The sequence below is a fragment of the Rhinolophus hipposideros genome (assembly GCF_964194185.1).
Source record: "Rhinolophus hipposideros genome assembly, chromosome: 19".
Classification (NCBI taxonomy): Eukaryota; Metazoa; Chordata; class Mammalia; order Chiroptera; family Rhinolophidae; genus Rhinolophus; species Rhinolophus hipposideros.
In genome coordinates, this window is record NC_138065.1 from 38,296,657 (window position 1) to 38,315,146 (window position 18,490).

The window sequence follows — 18,490 nt, forward strand, 5'->3', positions numbered from 1 at the left end:
GATGCAAGGGGATTAAGAGGCCCGTCTAGGGTCACACAGCTGCTTCTCTGCCCAGTGGGGTCAGCTTCTCTGCTCTCCTCCCAGAGCGTTCCTTATCGTTAGCATCCCTTCCCTTTGAGGACATTTACATCAATAAATGTCAACATTGTGTGTTATTTATAGTCACATTCATTTTGTATTAACATTCATTTTGTATATTAATAACTTAATTCTATTAATACATAATAAAGAAATCATATTAAGAAATGTTAATATTAAACTTCTTTCTCCCACAAGCTCATTGTCATTAAACACAAAGACACCACCAACAATTCAGAAAGCCAACATCTTAAAGGCCCTGCAAAGGCCTGTTCTTTGAGTTCCTGGGGTCACAGTGGACTCTCTTCCATAGTTGTTAATTATCCATCTGTCCCCAGCTGGTGGTCCCCACTGCCCTCCATATCCCAAGACAGGAAGCCCTCTTTGTCTTTTCCTTTTTGGTTTGCATCTGGGGAGGGAGTTGGTTTGCCTGCAGGGAGCTGGACCTACCTGCTCCTTCCTCTTTGCCTCCTCACTATGTTCTTATTTTAGGCCATGCCTAAAAGCAGATCCTCTTCTCCCTTGTGCATATCTTGTCATTTCTTTCTCTACCTGCTCTCAGTTATATTTGGCACAGTGTTATTTAACTCTGCGGAACATCTTGGCACAGAACTTGAGCCAAGGGTCTGTGCCACATGGTGAATTAAATCATTAAGTGACACTGTGTCCTTCCTTCTTGGGATGGGGGTGGAGGGAAGGGGACAGGGAGCTATCTTCATTGCCTGAGGAACTTTACTGAGTGCCTGGTGAATGTCAGGCACTGTTCTAGGTCCTGGGGTTACGGGTGTGAACAAAACAGACTAAGTTCCTTGATTTTAATGGGGGGAGACAAATACTAAACCAAAAAACTAATAAGTATGTGTTATATTAGGTGGTGAGATGTACTGAGAAGAAACATAAAGCAAGGAAAGGGGCATGAAGGGGAAAGTGCTGATAGGGTATTCATGGCAGTTATCTTGAAAAGGTGACACTAGAGCAGAGACCCGGAGGAGTGAGGGAGGGGGCGATATGGATATCTAGGGTAAGTGGGTGCTAGCTAGGAAATACAGCATGTGTGTGCTTGGTGTGTTCAAGGAACAACCAGGAGAGAGTGTGGCTGAGGGGCGGGGGTGGGGGGTGACTTCCGTTGTGTGTTGCCTCAGGTCATCTAAGACGTTGCCTTTTGCTCTGCGATGGGAAGCCATTAGAAGCTTCTGAGCTGAGAAATCTCATGACCTGAGTTTTGTTTCACAAAATTGATGGCTCTGGCGGCTCTATTGGTCACAGTTGGTGGGGGTCGGGGCAGAAGCAGGTATCCAGGTCTAAGGCAGGGCCATCAGAGGTGTCAGGGCGGCAACAGGGTCTGTGGAAGGGTGAGGGTGGTGTGAAGTGATCAGAATCTAGACCTATTCTGAAGACAGAGGTGATGGATTTGACAGAGTTGAATGTGGAGTGAGAGGGAGAGAGGGGCAGCAAGGTTCGTGGCCCCAGCATCTGAAAGAATAACCTTGCCATTTTTTGAGGAGGAAAGGCTGAGGGAAGAACAAGACAGTCCCCAATTCCATTGTGAGGAAGAGAGTGTCTGAAGACGCTCATCAGTATACAAACGTGCTTCTCAACTGAAAAATGCTTCCCCCTCCAGCCTTCATCCCTCTAAGCCTTTACCCCACTTCTCCCAGTTTTCATGTCTCCTTCCACTCTCTCGAGTCCGCTGCCAGCAGCCTGTCATCCCCATCATGCCACCACTCCTGGATTTTATCAGTCAGCGATGACCTCCAGAGTGTCCAATCCGTTCTCAGCCATCCCACACTAACCCTGTCACCAGCGCTGTCACAATCACTTGCTTCCCACTCCTCATAATACTTTCTTCCATGGTCTCCACAGCACCGTCGTGTCCTTTTCCCTCATCGTTTCCCGTCTCAGTTGATGGCACCTCCACCTTTCTAGTAGTGAACACGTATCTCCACCCTCCACCATAAAAGCTTCAAGAGTTGGCATGGAAAGAAAGACTGTTTTCCTGTTTTATCCAATGAACCTTTAAGAAGGCTGTATTCCTAAGTATTCCCAACAGGTGCCCTCGCCAGACTCTCTGAGGGCCCTGGACAGAGCCCTCATTTGTGTTTTGTGTTTGTCACCTATAAAAGGGGACTAGCTGCTGTGTATATCAACCACCAGGTATGTGCCCTGATGTGAGAACAGAGCCAGAACAGAACTGTCAGGGAGCAGAGCCAAATCAATGGCTAAGACCCAAATCGCTCACTCCTGCGAATTGACAGCTTCCACAGATGATGGAAAGGTAGATGTGTCGTCTGGAATAATGAGGGGCTGCGGAAAGACATGAGATGCTTGATGAAAAAACACAAAGCGGATTTTCTCATCCTGACAACCTTGGCCAGGCCCGAGTCAAGGTTATACAACCAGATATATCTTAAAGGATGTTTTTATCTCTCGCTTTTGTGAGCGTTGTCATGTTTTCCAAAAGGAAACATATTTCACTTGACCTTAGCTAGGAGGACTTATTGCATCCTCTCTTCTCAAACTTTATTCCAGTATGTGTGTGTGTAATACATTTTTTTTAAACCTTCCCAGAAAGAAGATTGGCCCATGCACAAGCTGGAATGTTCTGCCATGGTTGTTTTTGGGGAAAACTGGAATCCCTCAGAGACTGTAAGGCTCACTGCAAGGATTCTGGCCAAACAGGTGAGGAAATGGGATAATGTTCAAGGGCATTTTATTTTATTTTTTTCCTTAAAGGTCAAAAAGATGAGTAACTGACCTATGGTGATCGTCTCTTGTTAATCATTCTTGGACTCCCGTTTCCCGTCACATCCATATGGATGGGAGTGGGAACAGCACTGCAGGTGTAAGTTGGTTTGTGCAACTGGGATGTCGCTTACCTCAGGTCAGGAACATAACCACAGCTGTTAAATTCTGAGCTCTTTATGAGACAGGATTACATAGAAAAATACGGCCTTTCAAGGCATGTACACCTGACTGAAAATAATTAGCGCGTCCTGGGGAACCAGACTGGCTTGCAAAGCTTTGAGATTTTCCCTCTTTCTTTTCTGACAGAGAGCGTGCACCCCACACTCCGGTCCCGTCCAGTGTTCTGCTCTTCTTGTCTCCTTTCTGCGGGCAAGGAATGGGATGGAACAGCCAGGAAGGCATATGCAAAGGGGTAGAGAAAGAGGAATGGAAAAGTAGAAACTGAGGCAAGGGGAAGAGGGTAAAAGGAAGAAGAAGGAAAGAAAGAAATGCCCCTGGTGGGAACGTGATAACCATCAGCAGTTTCCTCCAAAAATGATGCTGGGACCGGCTGTTCTGCCCTTGTTTGCTCCGTCTGTAGAGATTGCGTGTGGGGCGCCTGATCTCCAAAGGACCAAACTAAAAAGAGGGGAGGGAAACACCACAGGATTTGTTCACGTGACACAATGAGACAGGCTGCGTGGAGATTAGGAGGCATATGTGTACGGCGGTGCTTGCTAATAATAAGTTGTTGGTGGAGGCTCTGCACTGTAAATCTTCTAAAGCTGAAATTTCATCCCCCTCTCTTTATACCACCCCACCTTTGAAATATTTATTTCTTTCCTTTTTTTTTTTTTTTGGCTAAGCCAAATGTGATCGTAACCATTAGCACATACCTGTCCCCGGGCTAAGTTGGGATCCTGGGCCGCTGTAAACAGAAGCAGCACATTTCCAAACTCTGAGCTCACTGTTCCGTTATGCTCAGCTTGGGTCAGGTGCTTGTGGAAATGCCATTGCACCAGCTCAGGGTAACTGAAGGCACTCAAAGGACTGCCTGTGGAGCGAGACCTGGAAATCAGAAGGAGGCTGACTTTTGGATCCTTACAATTATCTTTAAAGATATGCAGAGTACTTGGTTAGAAGGACAGGGTAGGAGGAAGCCGTGAGACAGGGTGGAGTGTCAGGGGGAAGGACCATCCTGGGACGATTGGGTGACCGGTCTGCTCGTTCCCCCCACCCCCTCCCTGCTCTCCCCCCACTCATTGATGTTATTTGTAGTGTTCAGGTGAAGAATTCACAAGAAGCTAGTATACTTTCCTGAATGAAAAGCTTTCCCAGGCAAAATGAGCGACTAATCTTATAGAAATGTATCCTGTGAATGGAAGATTTCTGCTCCCAAAAAAGGACTATTGAAATGTTTTGGCACCAGGAGAGTAGTCTGAATGCCATGATGAGTTTAGACCAGTTTCATTCAACTTTTATTATAATTACTACTACTACTAATAGTCTATTAAATGAAAAGTTACCTGGCCACCTTTTCATCTCTGTAGGACTTGATGATTAAAAAAACAGGCCATTTGTATTCTAGTAGCTTGCAAAGGATTAAGGGAGACAGGCTACCCAACTACCAAGGGGAAGCTTAACATGTTAACTAGGGAGGTGAGAGCGCTCTGCGAGACCACCTGTATCCCCAAATTGAATAGCCAGATTACAAAGACACGCCTAGGGCCAGCTCTTGAGCTCTGCTTTTGAACTCTTGTCAACACCAAGTTTATTCATGTTCTCAAAGCCTAGCGGGTTTACTATTGTTAGCTCCTCTTGGGGTGTCTAGAACAAAGCCAGCAACACGTTTAAAGTGAATCTGGGCTCACGGATACAACCAGAAGTGTTCTTTTTGAAACACCGAGATCATTTTAGCCTATGCTTAAAGAAAGTGTAAAATGGATGGGGGGTAGGATTTTGTTCCTTTTAGAAGGAGAAATAATAAATAGGATGGTTCATCCGTAGAGTCAGTTCTTTTAAGTCAGGCTCCTAAAAAGTTGTTTTCTAGCCACTGTTCTTTCCCATAACAAGCATTTTTGAGCCTACTGTGTGCATAGCATTATTGGGGTGTTAGGAGTGCTACAGATACTTTAAAAAAGCTTTTCAAAGGAGTCTTTGGTTTTGGGTGTTGGGCAAACACTCTTAGAGCCCAAATGGCAGACAATTTGGATAGCTGTCTTTATTGTGTTGAGAATTATTTGCTTTTTCTTCTTGTGGATGTAAAAGCGAACCCACTCCGTTTTGCCCTGGTTGTTAAAATCTGTATCTGTGTGATTTCTTCCCCAATTACTAGAAAAGTCACCCAGAGAGAACACCTTCAGAGAAATTGTTAGCTGTGAAGGAGTTTGAATCACGTAAGTCTTTCTGTGACCAGCTAGGAGGTCTTTTAGCTCCCTGTTTAATGTAGATGAGGCAGGATTGAAGACAAGAAACGATAGTTTGTCTTCTTAGTACTGCTGGTAATTTTATAATTATTAGCTTTTATTTTGACTTATGTGCTGTTTTGAAAAATGACTATAACTTCCCCCCTCCCCCTGAGTTGACAGGATCACTAGGAAATAATTAAGGGGAAGTAGGAACTTGCAGGATGAATTATTGCATCCCGATCTATCTCCTGCTGGCTGCACCGGCATGCTGAATATTTTTGGATCTTTGCTGAATTGCAGTCCTGTAAACAGCTGATGTCCTTACTGAAAGGCATTAAATCAGGGGTTGTCCGGTTTCTTGACCATGACACAGATTCCAGGGCCAACGGGGGGGGGGCCCTTGCCTGGACTAAGGCTAGTTATGTCAGTCATCACCACTCATCCCTAACCTCATCACTAATGATCAGTTGACATTTTACGTCCTGAGCGACTTCCAGTTGTAGAGGAAGCAAAGAAAGAAATAGCATGCTTTTCTTCCGCTAGGGTTTATCAGTTAGACCAAGGGATGAGGAAGAACATTTTCTGGGGGCTCCACATATTTTTTTTTCCCTCTCCTCCATGCCATTTACAGTAAGAAAAGGGTGTAACTAGATATCCAGTTTTCCACCTGGTGAATAATGGTTTGTTCATCCACAGATCTGGATAAATTAGACAATGAGAAGAAGAATTTGATTCAGAGTGATGTTTCTGCTCTCCATCACTTTTACTCTAAGCATCTTGAATTTCCCGACCACGAGAGCCTGTTAGCTCTCTTCGCACAGGTAAGAATGCAACACCTGACAACACTTCATCTAGCCTTTCCCTGCCAGAGCCCCCTCCCCCCCGCGCACACTCTGTGAAGGTGAATGAACAGAAACAGAATGATGGCATCTACTTGAGGACAGGGTTCTTGGACCCTGTTTTGCATAGCCTTGCTAGGTGACCTTGAGCAGATGGAGGGGGGTCCTCTCTGTGCTGGCCCTCGTTGATGGATGGAGCACAGGAAATTTGCCCTCCCTCTGCTTCTTGCCACAGAAGGAGTATATGAAAACAGAGGAGTTGCCAGTGCCCCAGGTCTGTGGCATACTGGAAGCTCTTCGGAAAGAAAAGGCCACTGGAAGTTTCTCCATTAAATTTTACTTTTCTTCTCTTAAACTTTCCATTCCGACAGTACTGTTTTTTTCTATTCCTACTGACACTGTGTTGATAAAACACAGGCAAATACAGATGTCCCCTAGAGGGTGGCCCTTTCTGACGGCCCAGGAAGGACAGTCACCACAATGAGGGCGTGGGTCTAGGTGCAGGAAGTCTTCCCTGACAGTTGCTATGAAATCTACTTTAGAGAAGCCTACATTTACCAAAATCAGACATAGTAAAAAATTAGAGAGCCACTAGACAAGAGCAACTTATAAGTGATTAAAGAACTGGAAACCAGCCATGAGGGAAAGGCTAAGGCGGGGGCGCGGTTACGACAGGAGAAGAAGGTGCACCTGGCACCCTTAGGCTTCCTGTTATTGCAAGGATGGCTCTCCTTGGCACGACTTGCTAGATCAGGTTTCTCTCCTTAATACACTTGCATTTTCTCCTATAAGCTGAACATGTAGTTGAAGGTGACCTTCCCAGAGAGAGAAATACTGAAATTCTGTTCCATGGGTGCCAGTTGCCACATTCCCCTGCCAGAACCATCAGTCTCTAGATACGCTCATATATAAAATAGCCTGGATAGACACTTACACATTGTCTTAGAACAAAATAAGCATCCCCTATGTACCTATTGACCAGTAATTTTATTTCCAGGAATCTATCCTAAGGAAATGATCAGGGATTATGGATAGAGATACACATGCAAATAGTTTATTGTGGGGTTCTCTTTAAAACCAAAAAAAAAAAAAAAAGGAAGGAAATATTATAAATGGCCACTGGTAAGAGTTTGATTAATAAGTTATAGCATATAATATGTTATATTTCAAAGAAAGACATGGAAAATGATGATATAACAGTGTAAAAGCAGGATAAAAAATGTGTATAATATGAAAATATACATGCATATATAAAAAAGGATTAAATAGAAATTCATGGATGGTAATCTCCTGCGTTGTGGAAAATTTTTACTTTTACTGTTGGATGATTTTCTAGATTTTTTACAATGAACATGTGTAACTTAAGAAAATACTAAAAAGAAGAAAAAGATAAAAAAAATCCATTATGCTTCCACTTTAAATGTATAAAAATTATACATTTAATGTATACACTTTATATGTATAAAAATCATACATATAAAGAAAGAAGTGAGTCTTCATCATTTCTCCAATCCACTTGAACCTCTCATGAGAATGACTATTAACAGTTTGATGAATTCCTTGATAAATAGATGTATTTCTATTGTGTGACTGTCAATCAGAAAGAAAAAAAAAAGCTGTTCTTTGTAAAAGAAAAAATGGGTTCAAGTTATGAGTGTTAAAGTAATAGTAATGAAAACGTTCCTGATTTTCATATTATCCTGATTTACAACATACTTTCCTAAGTATCCTCAAACTGGGTTTCGGTAAATGGAAAGTTGAGGAATTGACTTCTCTTACATTTTTTTAAAAAACTAGATACATGACGTCTTTTTCTGGGTTAGATGAGTCATGGTTATATGAGAAAGCAGGAGAGATGAAATAAGTTTAAGGTATCTTCTCTTCACTTCCAGCTGTGAAAAGAAGATAACTTTTCCACCAAGTCAGTAATGCATAGTGCGAGGACTTCTCAGTGTTGGCGTAGTAGATGTGGCACCATATTTTCAGAATATGATCTCACAAGCAGAAGTATATTTGTGGTGAAAATATTCAGTCTTTGAAATTTGAACCGACTCAGAAAATCCAGGAGATAGATACAAGAGAGTGTATGTGTGTGTGTGTGTGTGTGTGTGTGTGTATACATACGAGGTGCCAAAAAACTGTATACACATTTTAAGAAAGGAAAACGGTATTAAAATGGTAATACTCAATATATACTGATAACAAAAGATGAGTACAAGTCACGTTTGACTTCTACAATTACAAGAGGTGCTCGAAGTGGTTACCATCAGCGTCCAGACACTTCTGATTACAGCGAACTACTGCTTGAGCAACGTTGGCCAAAGTGTCCACTTGTATACATTTTTTTGGCACCCCCGGTATATACATATGTATATATGTATTACTATATGTATATATGTATGTATGTGTATATATATGTGTGTGTGTATATATACATATGTTAATATATATATATATACACACACACACTGTGTTTCCCCGAACATAAGACCTTGCTGGACAATCAGCTCTAATCCATCTTTTGGAGCAAAAATTAATATAAGACCCGGTCTTATTTTACTATAAGACCGGGTCTTATATAATATAATATAATATAACAAATATAATATAATATAATGTAATATAATGTAATATAATATAATATAATACTGGGTCTTATATTAATTTTTGCTCCAAAAGGCCCATTAGAGCTGATTGTCGGGCTCGGTCTTATTTGGGGAAATACAGTGTGTACCTATATGCACACACATATATAACTGTAGGTAATTAATTCCTTTGTGGACTTTATGTTTATCAGACCTTAATCCCCATTCTGAGATTGTGTGTACATGTAAGTACACACACACGCACATCTGTATGTTTTTTCGTATGTAAATTTGAAAAAGAACACTCAGTATCCCCCAAGAAAACTCGAACGTAAAAATGAAAAGTGCTGTTCCAGCCCCATGTCCCGCCTGTCGGTCCCCAGCTGTGTGTCTGTGCTCCAGTGCCCATGCTGCAGCCTTTGCGCCCCATCCTCTCTGGTCCGTGGGAGGTGTTGTGGGTTAGCCTGTGGCCCAGCAGCAGCTGGCAGCAGAGGCGACTACATTCCTTCGACAGCACTGAGGTGCATTTTAATCACTGGGGACATATGCATGGTCAGGGAATGTGTTTTTGGTGTGCAGCCTACATCTAGTCTAAATGCTAATTATGAGAATGATTTTAGCTAGGCACTTACGCCTGATTTGACGTGAAAAAAAAGGACTATGGCCCATGCATCTTTCTTAACACGCAAGTTCACTTTTCTTCTCTAGGGATATTTCTGAAGGGAGGGAAAGCTGACAGGCAAATTGCTATGTAATTTGGCTTAACCACTATCACTGCCTGCGAGAAAGGAACAGGGATGACACTTATGCTGATCGGAGACTCTGCTTATGAAGAAACACTCACTCTTGCACAGTCAGAGGAGGGCAGAGGGAACAAAGCGACCAGTGGTCTTAGAACATCCAAGCCTGAAGGGGTTTGGAGTCATAGATGGGCCCAGTTGGGCTCCAAGCAGAGAAAGAGACAAAGGAGCAAGTCTCCCACCCCTCAGAGTTAGGCAGGAGCTGTCTGTTCCCGGATCAGCTTTGGAAATTGTTGCTGAATTCTCTCCCTCATTCTGTAAACATTTGCTGTCATCCTGTGGGTACCAGCCTCTGCCGAGGCATGCTACATCCAGTCTGAGGCTGTACATGGATCACTCAGTACCTCGTAAGTTGCAGAACACATTGTTCATGCCTCAGTAAATTCTGTTGAATGAATGAAAGCCCTAATTAAACTCTTACCTAATGTTGACTGATGGTCATTGGTTCATGGTATTTGGTTAATGTCCTGATGACAGAACAGGTTAGGGTACTTGAAGTTGGCAGACAAAAAAAAGAGTATGCTCAGGCTTCTATGCAGAAATGCCCAAAATCTCAGGATTGAAAGGCTATGTATTTGTCTACTAACATGCAGTAACCTGTTTTTAGGTTAAAATATTGATTACAAATATGTTGAATTGGAAAAACAGTAAGTCAAACCCATCGTAGTCTTTACTTCTCCGGGTGCCGAGATTTCCAAGTTTTTGATACTGACCCTTTCATTTTAAGTAAAATTGCCACATTAACATTCATAGAGCAGAACAGTTTCAAAGAAACATGGTATTCATATCGGTTGAAGAAACACTTTTGTGTTTCTGACAGCTTGCCGTCAGAATGTCTAGTTTGAATTCTGACTCCTATTTTCCCAATCATTACTTATGTTCTTTGAACACGTTATTTAATCTTTGACCTCTCTGAGCCTCAATTCCCACATCTGTAAAATGGGTTATGCCAGAGTAGTGCTGCAGACAGATGAGGGGGTAAATATGTAGCACAGTGCCTAGCACAGTGCCTGGTCCAGAGTGAGTGCTCAGGATAGACTAGTTTTCAAAAGCACATTCATTGACCTGAAATGGACCAGTGCAGTGTCTCTGGTGTGGAAGGATGTGGTCCCAGCCTACGGGGTCAAATCCTTCAGCATGCATGCCTCACAGACAGCCTTCCTAGCAGCTCGGGAAGAGCAGCGGTCTCAGCCTTTGCTGCTGGCTTTGGACAAATCACTGCTTCTCTCTGACCTCAGCTTCAACATCTCAAAAGAAGAGACTGAGTCTCCTTGTCAGCTCTGAAACTTCAGATACAAATGAAAGCACCCACCAAACTGTCTCCCAATAGACTGGGTGTTGCTGAGGGCACAGAGTTGTGCCTGTTCTTCCTTCTATGCACAGTGCCCAGCACACAACGGTTCTCAATGAATGAATGTCTGTGAAAAGAATGAATTTATGGAACAATATAAAGTCGGGGATGTATATTCATGAGTTTTAGCCTGCTACCTCTAAGCTAAACTTCCAGAATGGTGAGAGTTGCCCTTGGTATTTTTCAATATAACATCGTCTTTTCAAGGATGAGGCAGTGGCCAGTGGTTGATCTGGGGGAGACATGATAGGAAGGTCTCACTCAGTTCCTTAGCTTCAGGCCCCTGTACCTCTCAAGGGGATAGAGAGCAGTTAGATCAGCTGTGTAAGAGCTTTCCTATTTACCACCTCACCTTATGAGATAGGTGTGAGGTTAAGGGACTTCTAATGGGAGAAAATCAAGGACAGAGGACTCAGTGATGGGTTCCAGATCACACAACAGACCTGTGGTACAGCTGGGCTCAGACTCCAGGTGTGCTGAGTCCCAAGCAAATATGCGACCTTTAGTCCTTGGACCTTTGTGGTCTGTGTCGTTTTTGGCCACCGAGTGTAAGAGGGTGGGTAGGCTAGACTAACAGTGCTTCCCCCTGACATTGCTGCTTTTGTATTTGTTTATACATGAGGCTGATGGGTAAATTTTGTCCGAACGAAGGATACCTAGGCCAAAAGAAAGGTTTCAAAATCACTAAACCAGAACATCTTCCTAGTTAATTTGTTGAAGGTCAAAAATTACAGAAATGATTTCTATCCAGACAGAAGCTCCAGCTGGTTCTTTTTTCTTTCTTTGTCCCCCTTTCTCACCGCAGGTTAACTGTAATGGCTTCACAATTGAAGATGAAGAACTTTCTCATCTGGGATCAGCAATATTTCCTGAGTAGGCTGAGTTTGACCTCTTTTCTTTTCATTTCGTTTTTTTTTTTTTTTTTTTTCACTTAACACTAACTTGATTTATTTTTTATTTTTAAATAACCTACCTGACTGCATGTGGCAGACACAAACCTCCAAGCAAATTAAGTATAATGTTTTAATTCTGCCAGATTTCAGACTATTTTCCCTACATTTAAGGATCCGACGGTAGTAGGTAAGAGGACAGTTACTTGTTAAGTCCTGCTAGGTAGAGAGCAGTTATTAAAGGATATTTTATAGTGTGCCATGCTGAGAAATGTACTTTTTTTGTATCTGTGGTTATGGAAATCTTTGGGCTTCTTCCACTCAAAGAGAAACATTAATTTGCCAACCAACAATTGGCCATAGGCTGATGTACAGAATACATGCGCTTCTTATCCATCTGTACTTTTTGAAAAACATCGGTTTAGAAACAGCAGTTTGGAGGGAGAATATGCTACAGTAGTAAACTCGGGGGAAATTTCAAAGAACTTTAGGATTTTACTTTACTTCAGGGCTACTCAAGTAATTCAAGAAAGGCTGCCAGTTGACAAGTGTACGTCTTCATACCTCCAACTCTTTTGGATTGCCAAGGACGGCTTTATGGTTGTCTGCTTGATGGAATGAGTGCTTTCAAAATGCTCCAGTCCCCTGAAATCAAGCCCTTGCTTTACGGATGGAGCCTTCCTGCACCCCCTGTCTGAATTAATCCACACTGTAGATTAGTTCTGTCTAAAGTGATGTTGCTTCATATTTACTATGGGAGTCTTTGGCTTCAGGCGGAAGCCATTTCGGGAAACCCTTACCACTCATGCGTTAGCATGGATGATGGATGATTCCCCTGGTACCTCTATCTGTTGCTGCCCAGCTCTGTGCGTCATACGGGTCCACAAGATAAAGAATCTGCATAGATCCAGGTCTCCTGCACAGCGGTCACTGGCTTTCCTGAACCACAGAAACAAAACGTTTATTCACATAATAAGACTGTCCTTGTGGCCAAAATGGTGTCTTGTCACCTGCAGTTTGAATTCCGATAGTGAGGAAAGAAGTGTTTTGGGGAGAAGCTCTTTTGGACGTTCACCCTTAGGAAAAGGAAGGAGAGAAAGAGAAAGGCCATTAGACTCTCTTCAGAAGTCTGGTCTTGACAACTTCAGACCTGAAATAAACTCGGGACTGTCTCTGCTCTCAGCATCGTAAAGACTAAACGCAGGTTAAGGGTGGTGGTGTCTGCAGTTTCACCCTTTTCAGTGATTGCCAAGAAGCTGCTGTGGGTTGTTTTTGCCTTAGTCAATTTCCCTCTCTTTCATTAAAAAGAATCTAGGTGTCTGCCTTGAAATGGATTTAATACTTCGTCCACAAGATGTTTCTAGAAATCTGCTTTTGACTTTTGGTGCATTTGTTGATCCGATTTCCCAGGGCCTGAGACTTTGTGCCACTTGCCAGGAAGCTGTGGGGCTGGGATGCAGGGTGGCGGTGACCCTCCCCAAGGACAAGACAGGGAAGTTGCTACCTGCTGTCACAGGCTCAGGGCCAACCACAAACTTCACCCAGACCTTGAGCAACTGGGCAGTGGAGGAGGGCTGCTCCCCCTTGTACTCGGCCAACTTGGGCAGCTCATCCTTGTCCGGCCCCACAACTCCTTTGCTTTTGGGGGGGCAAATGGGAGAGGGGTTTTGGTCGCGGAGGGTCCAGGCAAGTGACACTGGCAAGCAGAGCAATGATACATGTGGACGTGAGTGCCCAGATGAGCCCCAGTTTCCAGGCAGTTTTAATTGGGGGAAAATTCCTTTGGGCTGAAATCATTTCGGCATTGTGATTTCAAAGGCAGCATTTTCAGAGATCAAGCATTTTCCCCCTGTAGTTTAGAAATTTCTGTTCTCAGAACTTTGACCTTGATATAATCAGAAAGCTCAAAGCCCCTCGCTTAGGCGAATCTCTCTGTCCTCTCCGTCCCTGAAAAGCAGACACTGAGCAGCAGGAGCAGTAGTGTCCCAATTTTCCAGATGAGGAAATTGAGGTGCAGAGAGACTCAGATGGGCTTCTCCAGGACTCTCGGGGGATCACAAGCCCTCATTTAGGAAGCTGGCATCTCCCCCAGTGGCGATTGCTCGGCCTCTGAAGAAAACATGTTGGAAATAATCCACTAATATAAAAAGTGGCTTGGAATATGACAACCATTTGTCTTGAACAGTGTATAGTAAGTAGCAGTTCCCTGTAGGTGTTGGGAAAGGATTTTTGTGGGCTTTGCTATTGTTGCCATTTTTATTGTTGTGTGGGTTTTTTTTGTTTTGTTGTGTGTGTGTGTGTGTGTGTGTGTGTGTGTGTGTGTGTGTGTTTTGGGGGGGGGTTGGCATAGATGTCACTATTTTGAATGGCAGATTTCACTTTTCAATATTGTGAAAGTTTAAGATGTTAGATATGATTGTAGATGCATGCAGAGGGACCGCTTAGAATGTGATGTCCAGCTATTGATTTTTTCATTACTATCCTGCAAAACTCAAGTTCCAGTAAGTAAGTAGCAAGTAAGCCGCCAAGGATTATCTAGATGGTCTGTCTGCCTTACTGAGATAATTGGGTTTTCTCTTTTGATTTCTCTTTGGTTTTCTCTTTTGATTTCTCTTTCTCAGTGTTGCGTTGATGAATCATAGTTGTTGCCCCAATGTCATTGTGACCTACAAGGGGACCCTCGCAGAAGTAAGAGCAGTACAGGAAATCAACCTAGGAGATGAGGTGAGTGCGTGGTCAAGAGTGGCTGGGACTGCGTACTTCACGCCCCTGTTTTGAAAAGCAGTGGAGGAAAAGCACTGGATGACACAGGCTGTGCATGACTCCAGCAGTTACACTGTATCCATCCCCAGGGCCTGCAGGGTTCATAATCAGATTTATGACCTGGGGCTTGGAGTCCCACCCTTTTGGCTTCAGTTTGGTGCTCTCCATTTCCATCCAAGACAAAATAGGAAAGGATAAATTCCAGTTAAATTCCTCACAAAGTTTTATAGAGATTTATGGGGGAAGGCGACTGCCAAAATAACCAGAATGAAATTTTGGATTTTCTTTAGCGTCTGAGTATTCCAATTGTCAAACAATGGCGTTTGAGCTTGTTTGTTTTTTGATTAGTGAACTTTGGCATTCTTCCCCCCAGAAGGTCAAAAGCATTGTTATCTAAAAGAAAAAAGGCAACCCCAGCAGTGGCTAAGGAGTTACAATTCCAAATGATACATCAGCACTTTGCGTCGTATCAATCCCAAATCTGAATTTCGGAGAGTTCCCTTTTTAGGAACGTAATTCAGATGGTCCATTGCACACACAGATGGGCATGTAGAGGCAGCCTGTAGCCAAGAGGCATTGTGAGCTCCCCTGCTTAATTTCAGGACATGGAGAAAACCAGATGTTCTGTCACCTGCTCACTGTTTCCCTTTTCCCTTCCTGAGCTGTGACTCCATGACTACCTTATGAGACATCTTACCTGAAAAAGGCTGGCCTAGCAAATCATTAGATGTAGGCTATATGTTCTTAAGTAAATAATAAAAAAACGAATAAATTGTTAGGATTTATGACACACTTTAGATTTCAGTTTAATGATCTTTACTGCTGTTTTAAGGGACATGTCTGGATTTTATATTTTGAATACAACAATCAGTGTGCTACATGGTGAAGGCCTTGGTTTCTCCTGAAGTTAACTAACCCACAGCTGAACTGAGACCTGATCATATTATACTTCCTACACCTTTGCTAAGTTCATCATGACAAGGATATGCTGTTTGGGGTCAGGGTGTCACAGACAATTGCAATCAGTGAGACTGGAGCTCCTGTGGGCTCACTGGTGACAAGTGCAGGATGTCACCTAGACTGGCTCTCGCTGGGCCGGGAGCAGTGACACTGAGCGGCCTTTGTCGCCATCTTCTGGGCTCCTCTGTTTGTTGCACTTGGTGACTATCAGTCACTTCCCAGAAATGAGGCAGGAGGCTCCTGTTGGTTTGCCCTTGGGCTTTCACAAATCTGAAATGCAGTAACCTCACTTTGAGGAAGTCACTGCTTTGGGGGTGGCTTGCCCTTCAAGGAGGACAAAGCCCTTTTCCCAGGGCGTCGATGAGCCGTGAGGTCTCCATTACTGCCCGCTGGGGTGGGGAGAGCTTGGCGGCACCTTCAAGTGCCCCCCTGCCTGCCTGCCAGTGCCTGAGGTTCCTGGCACGCTGATGGCTTTGTGACATCCATCTGTTCAGTCAGACATTTGCCGGATGGTGTGGGATGAGCAGCAAGTGCCGTCCCAGTGAGTAGATAATGGACAGTTAAATGCCGGTCTCCTCCATATGCTCCAAGTCTCAGTTACAGACCCCGTTAGAAAAAAGGAAGGACGGGAGACCCCGATGAGCCCAAAGGTAAGACTTTTCCGAGTTCCCTGGCCCAGCTGGGTAAGACAGCAGCATGCTGGTGTCAGAAGCTGTGTCTGCCCTCCGCTGACTTGCCCCAGCCTGCCTAGCTGAGCTTCTTGCTCCACTGCCAGCAGATGGAAGGAGAAAGGAAAGGGAAACAGACCAGTATGTGTGTGTTCATGTGCCCCTTCCACCCAGCCAGCAATGCATCTGAGCCATCCCAGCCTGTGAAGGAAAAGAGGCTAACTAAAGGCCAGGCAGGGACAGCCCACAGCCAGCCCCACTGAGAACGGGGGCCTTTGCTTCTGTCCGAGAGACAAGGTATTACTGCTGGGACAAACCCCAGCTTGCTCTCTTTGGGGAGGATACAGGTGGGGGTGCTCTCAACGTTCCAATGTCCCGTTTGAGGGACTCCTTGATTCTATAGAAGCCCTTTCTCTCCACCACAAGCAGCTGGACAACACTAGGGGGTGCTGCGTTGAGGAGACTTGGTGTGCGAATCAACCACCGTGAATGTTGGCAGGGCCAGAGGGAGGATAAGGAGCGAGCTGACCTGTAGCAGGCTGCATTGTCAACGTTTCGCATCCCCTTAGGTTTTTACCAGCTACATTGACCTCCTGTACCCAACGGAAGATAGGAATGACCGGTTAAGAGATTCCTATTTCTTTACGTGTGAATGCCAGGAGTGTACCACCAAAGACAAGGTAAGCTCCCTGGTCCGGCAAAGGTCCTGACCATACTCTGTATCTCAGGACATCTCTTCCAAGCCAGCATCCCTGTCTGACTTGGGCTGTCTCCTCCTATGGTGGTGTTGCCCCTTTAAACCCGCCTTACTAAGACAGCCGGAGGGAATCCAGTCAGACCAGGTCTGTGTTCCAACCCGACCCTCAGAGCTGATGGAAACATTTCCATCACACTGTACACATAAGAGAAGGATTTGCCCAACTGCTATTTCTTGAAAAAGAAACGACTGCTCAAAAGAGAGAGGGGAGGGAAAAAGCACATGAGCATAACTTGCAGGCTTCCCAACCAGTTCACCTGTTCAGGATATGCAGAATTTTCTCTGGCATTGCCCACATTATTTTGTCAATGCCACTCACTCCTCCTTATTCTGTTCTGATTCATAGATGTCTGAACACACACATCCATCCATGCCATCTAGGTGTGCTGCCTAGATGAGTATTGTCTAGAAAATATATATATTATAAATATGTGAATATATATGTATATTGTAGTGGTGTGTTGAATTTCTCTGAGACCCATTGCCTCATTTCCTTTCATTCTTTTGTAACTTTAGAACAGGCAAGCCTTTATCTGTGCATGACAGAATGTACTGTTTGAGAGGTTTGCCCATCAGTATGGCTTCCATAGGAGGTAACACCTTGTACTTGTGGTCATTTCCCTCAGGATAAGGCCAAGGTGGAAATCCGGAAGCTCAATGATGCCCCAAAGGCAGAAACCATCCGTGACATGGTCAGATACGCACGCAATGTCATCGAGGAGTTCCGGAGGGCCAAGCACTACAAGTATATCCTTTAGAACTGTGTGGAAGTTTACTGGTTCTCACCTACAAGAGGTGTTGGAGAGTCGGGAAGAGGGAGCAGAAGGATGGGTTTAAGATTCTGAATATTGAAGGAAGAATATCTCCTGGTAAAAGACTTACTGATCACCATGACCTAGAGTCAACCACATCAGTGTATGATGTTGATCTTATTTCTCCTTGTTTGGCTAGTTTGGTCAGGAGCTCGATGTGGTGGAAGAGTCTTATCGTCTAACACTACAGAGAGCAGTTCCTTGAAGGCCCTCATTTATTGGGTATTTTACTTTGGGCACAGTGCTGAGGGCTTTGCTTATATTATCTCAGCTGATCCTCAAAAGGACACTCAGTAGGTCATCCCCCCACCCCTACCCCGCCCTTCACCTTCCAGCAGATGGAAACAGGCTCTTAAGATATCAGGTAATTTTGCCCAAAACACAGCTCACCACTGCAGACCCAGGATTTTGCCCCAGCTGTGTTGACCACCACAATCCATATTCTTAACCATTACATTATAGCGTTTTCTTGGGTGTTAGATTTGTGCAGAGGGAGGAACTAAAATCAGTGAAAGGGAATTAGAGAAAGGCACAGTTGTTGTTTTTTTCTCCTTAGCATAAGCAAGAACTTTCCCATGGTGGGGACTTCTTCCTTAAAAATGCTTCAGCTGAAATGCTCAGCGTAGGTGAGGGTTTAAATTTCACTAGAAAATTGAAGATTTGTGATTCTAATCAACTTGCTTACAGCTGAACTGAGGGTCGCTTGCCTGTCGCTAAAATTCTTTAGTTCTGTTTAACAGTTGAGGTCTTCAGTTTTTCCTGTTTGTTTCTTCAAGAAAAAAATGTGATTCCTTTCACTTTTGCTTGGCTTTCTGTAATTTACTCTTTCAGCGTGTGAGTTTCTGGGGTGCAGTG

The 18,490-nt window shown here is 43.9% G+C and overlaps 1 protein-coding gene across 1 annotated transcript in view; it reads left to right on the forward strand.

Moving 5' to 3' along the window:
* SMYD2 (SET and MYND domain containing 2) overlaps positions 1-18,490 on the forward strand; it is a 52,598-nt gene that overhangs the window by 27,381 nt on the left and 6,727 nt on the right. Inside the window, exons 3-9 of the mRNA XM_081026903.1 lie at positions 2,647-2,757; positions 5,138-5,198; positions 5,907-6,031; positions 11,591-11,658; positions 14,297-14,399; positions 16,636-16,746; positions 17,450-17,568. Coding sequence (XP_080883029.1) covers positions 2,647-2,757; positions 5,138-5,198; positions 5,907-6,031; positions 11,591-11,658; positions 14,297-14,399; positions 16,636-16,746; positions 17,450-17,568 — 698 coding nt within the window. The remainder of the gene's footprint in view (positions 1-2,646; positions 2,758-5,137; positions 5,199-5,906; positions 6,032-11,590; positions 11,659-14,296; positions 14,400-16,635; positions 16,747-17,449; positions 17,569-18,490) is intronic.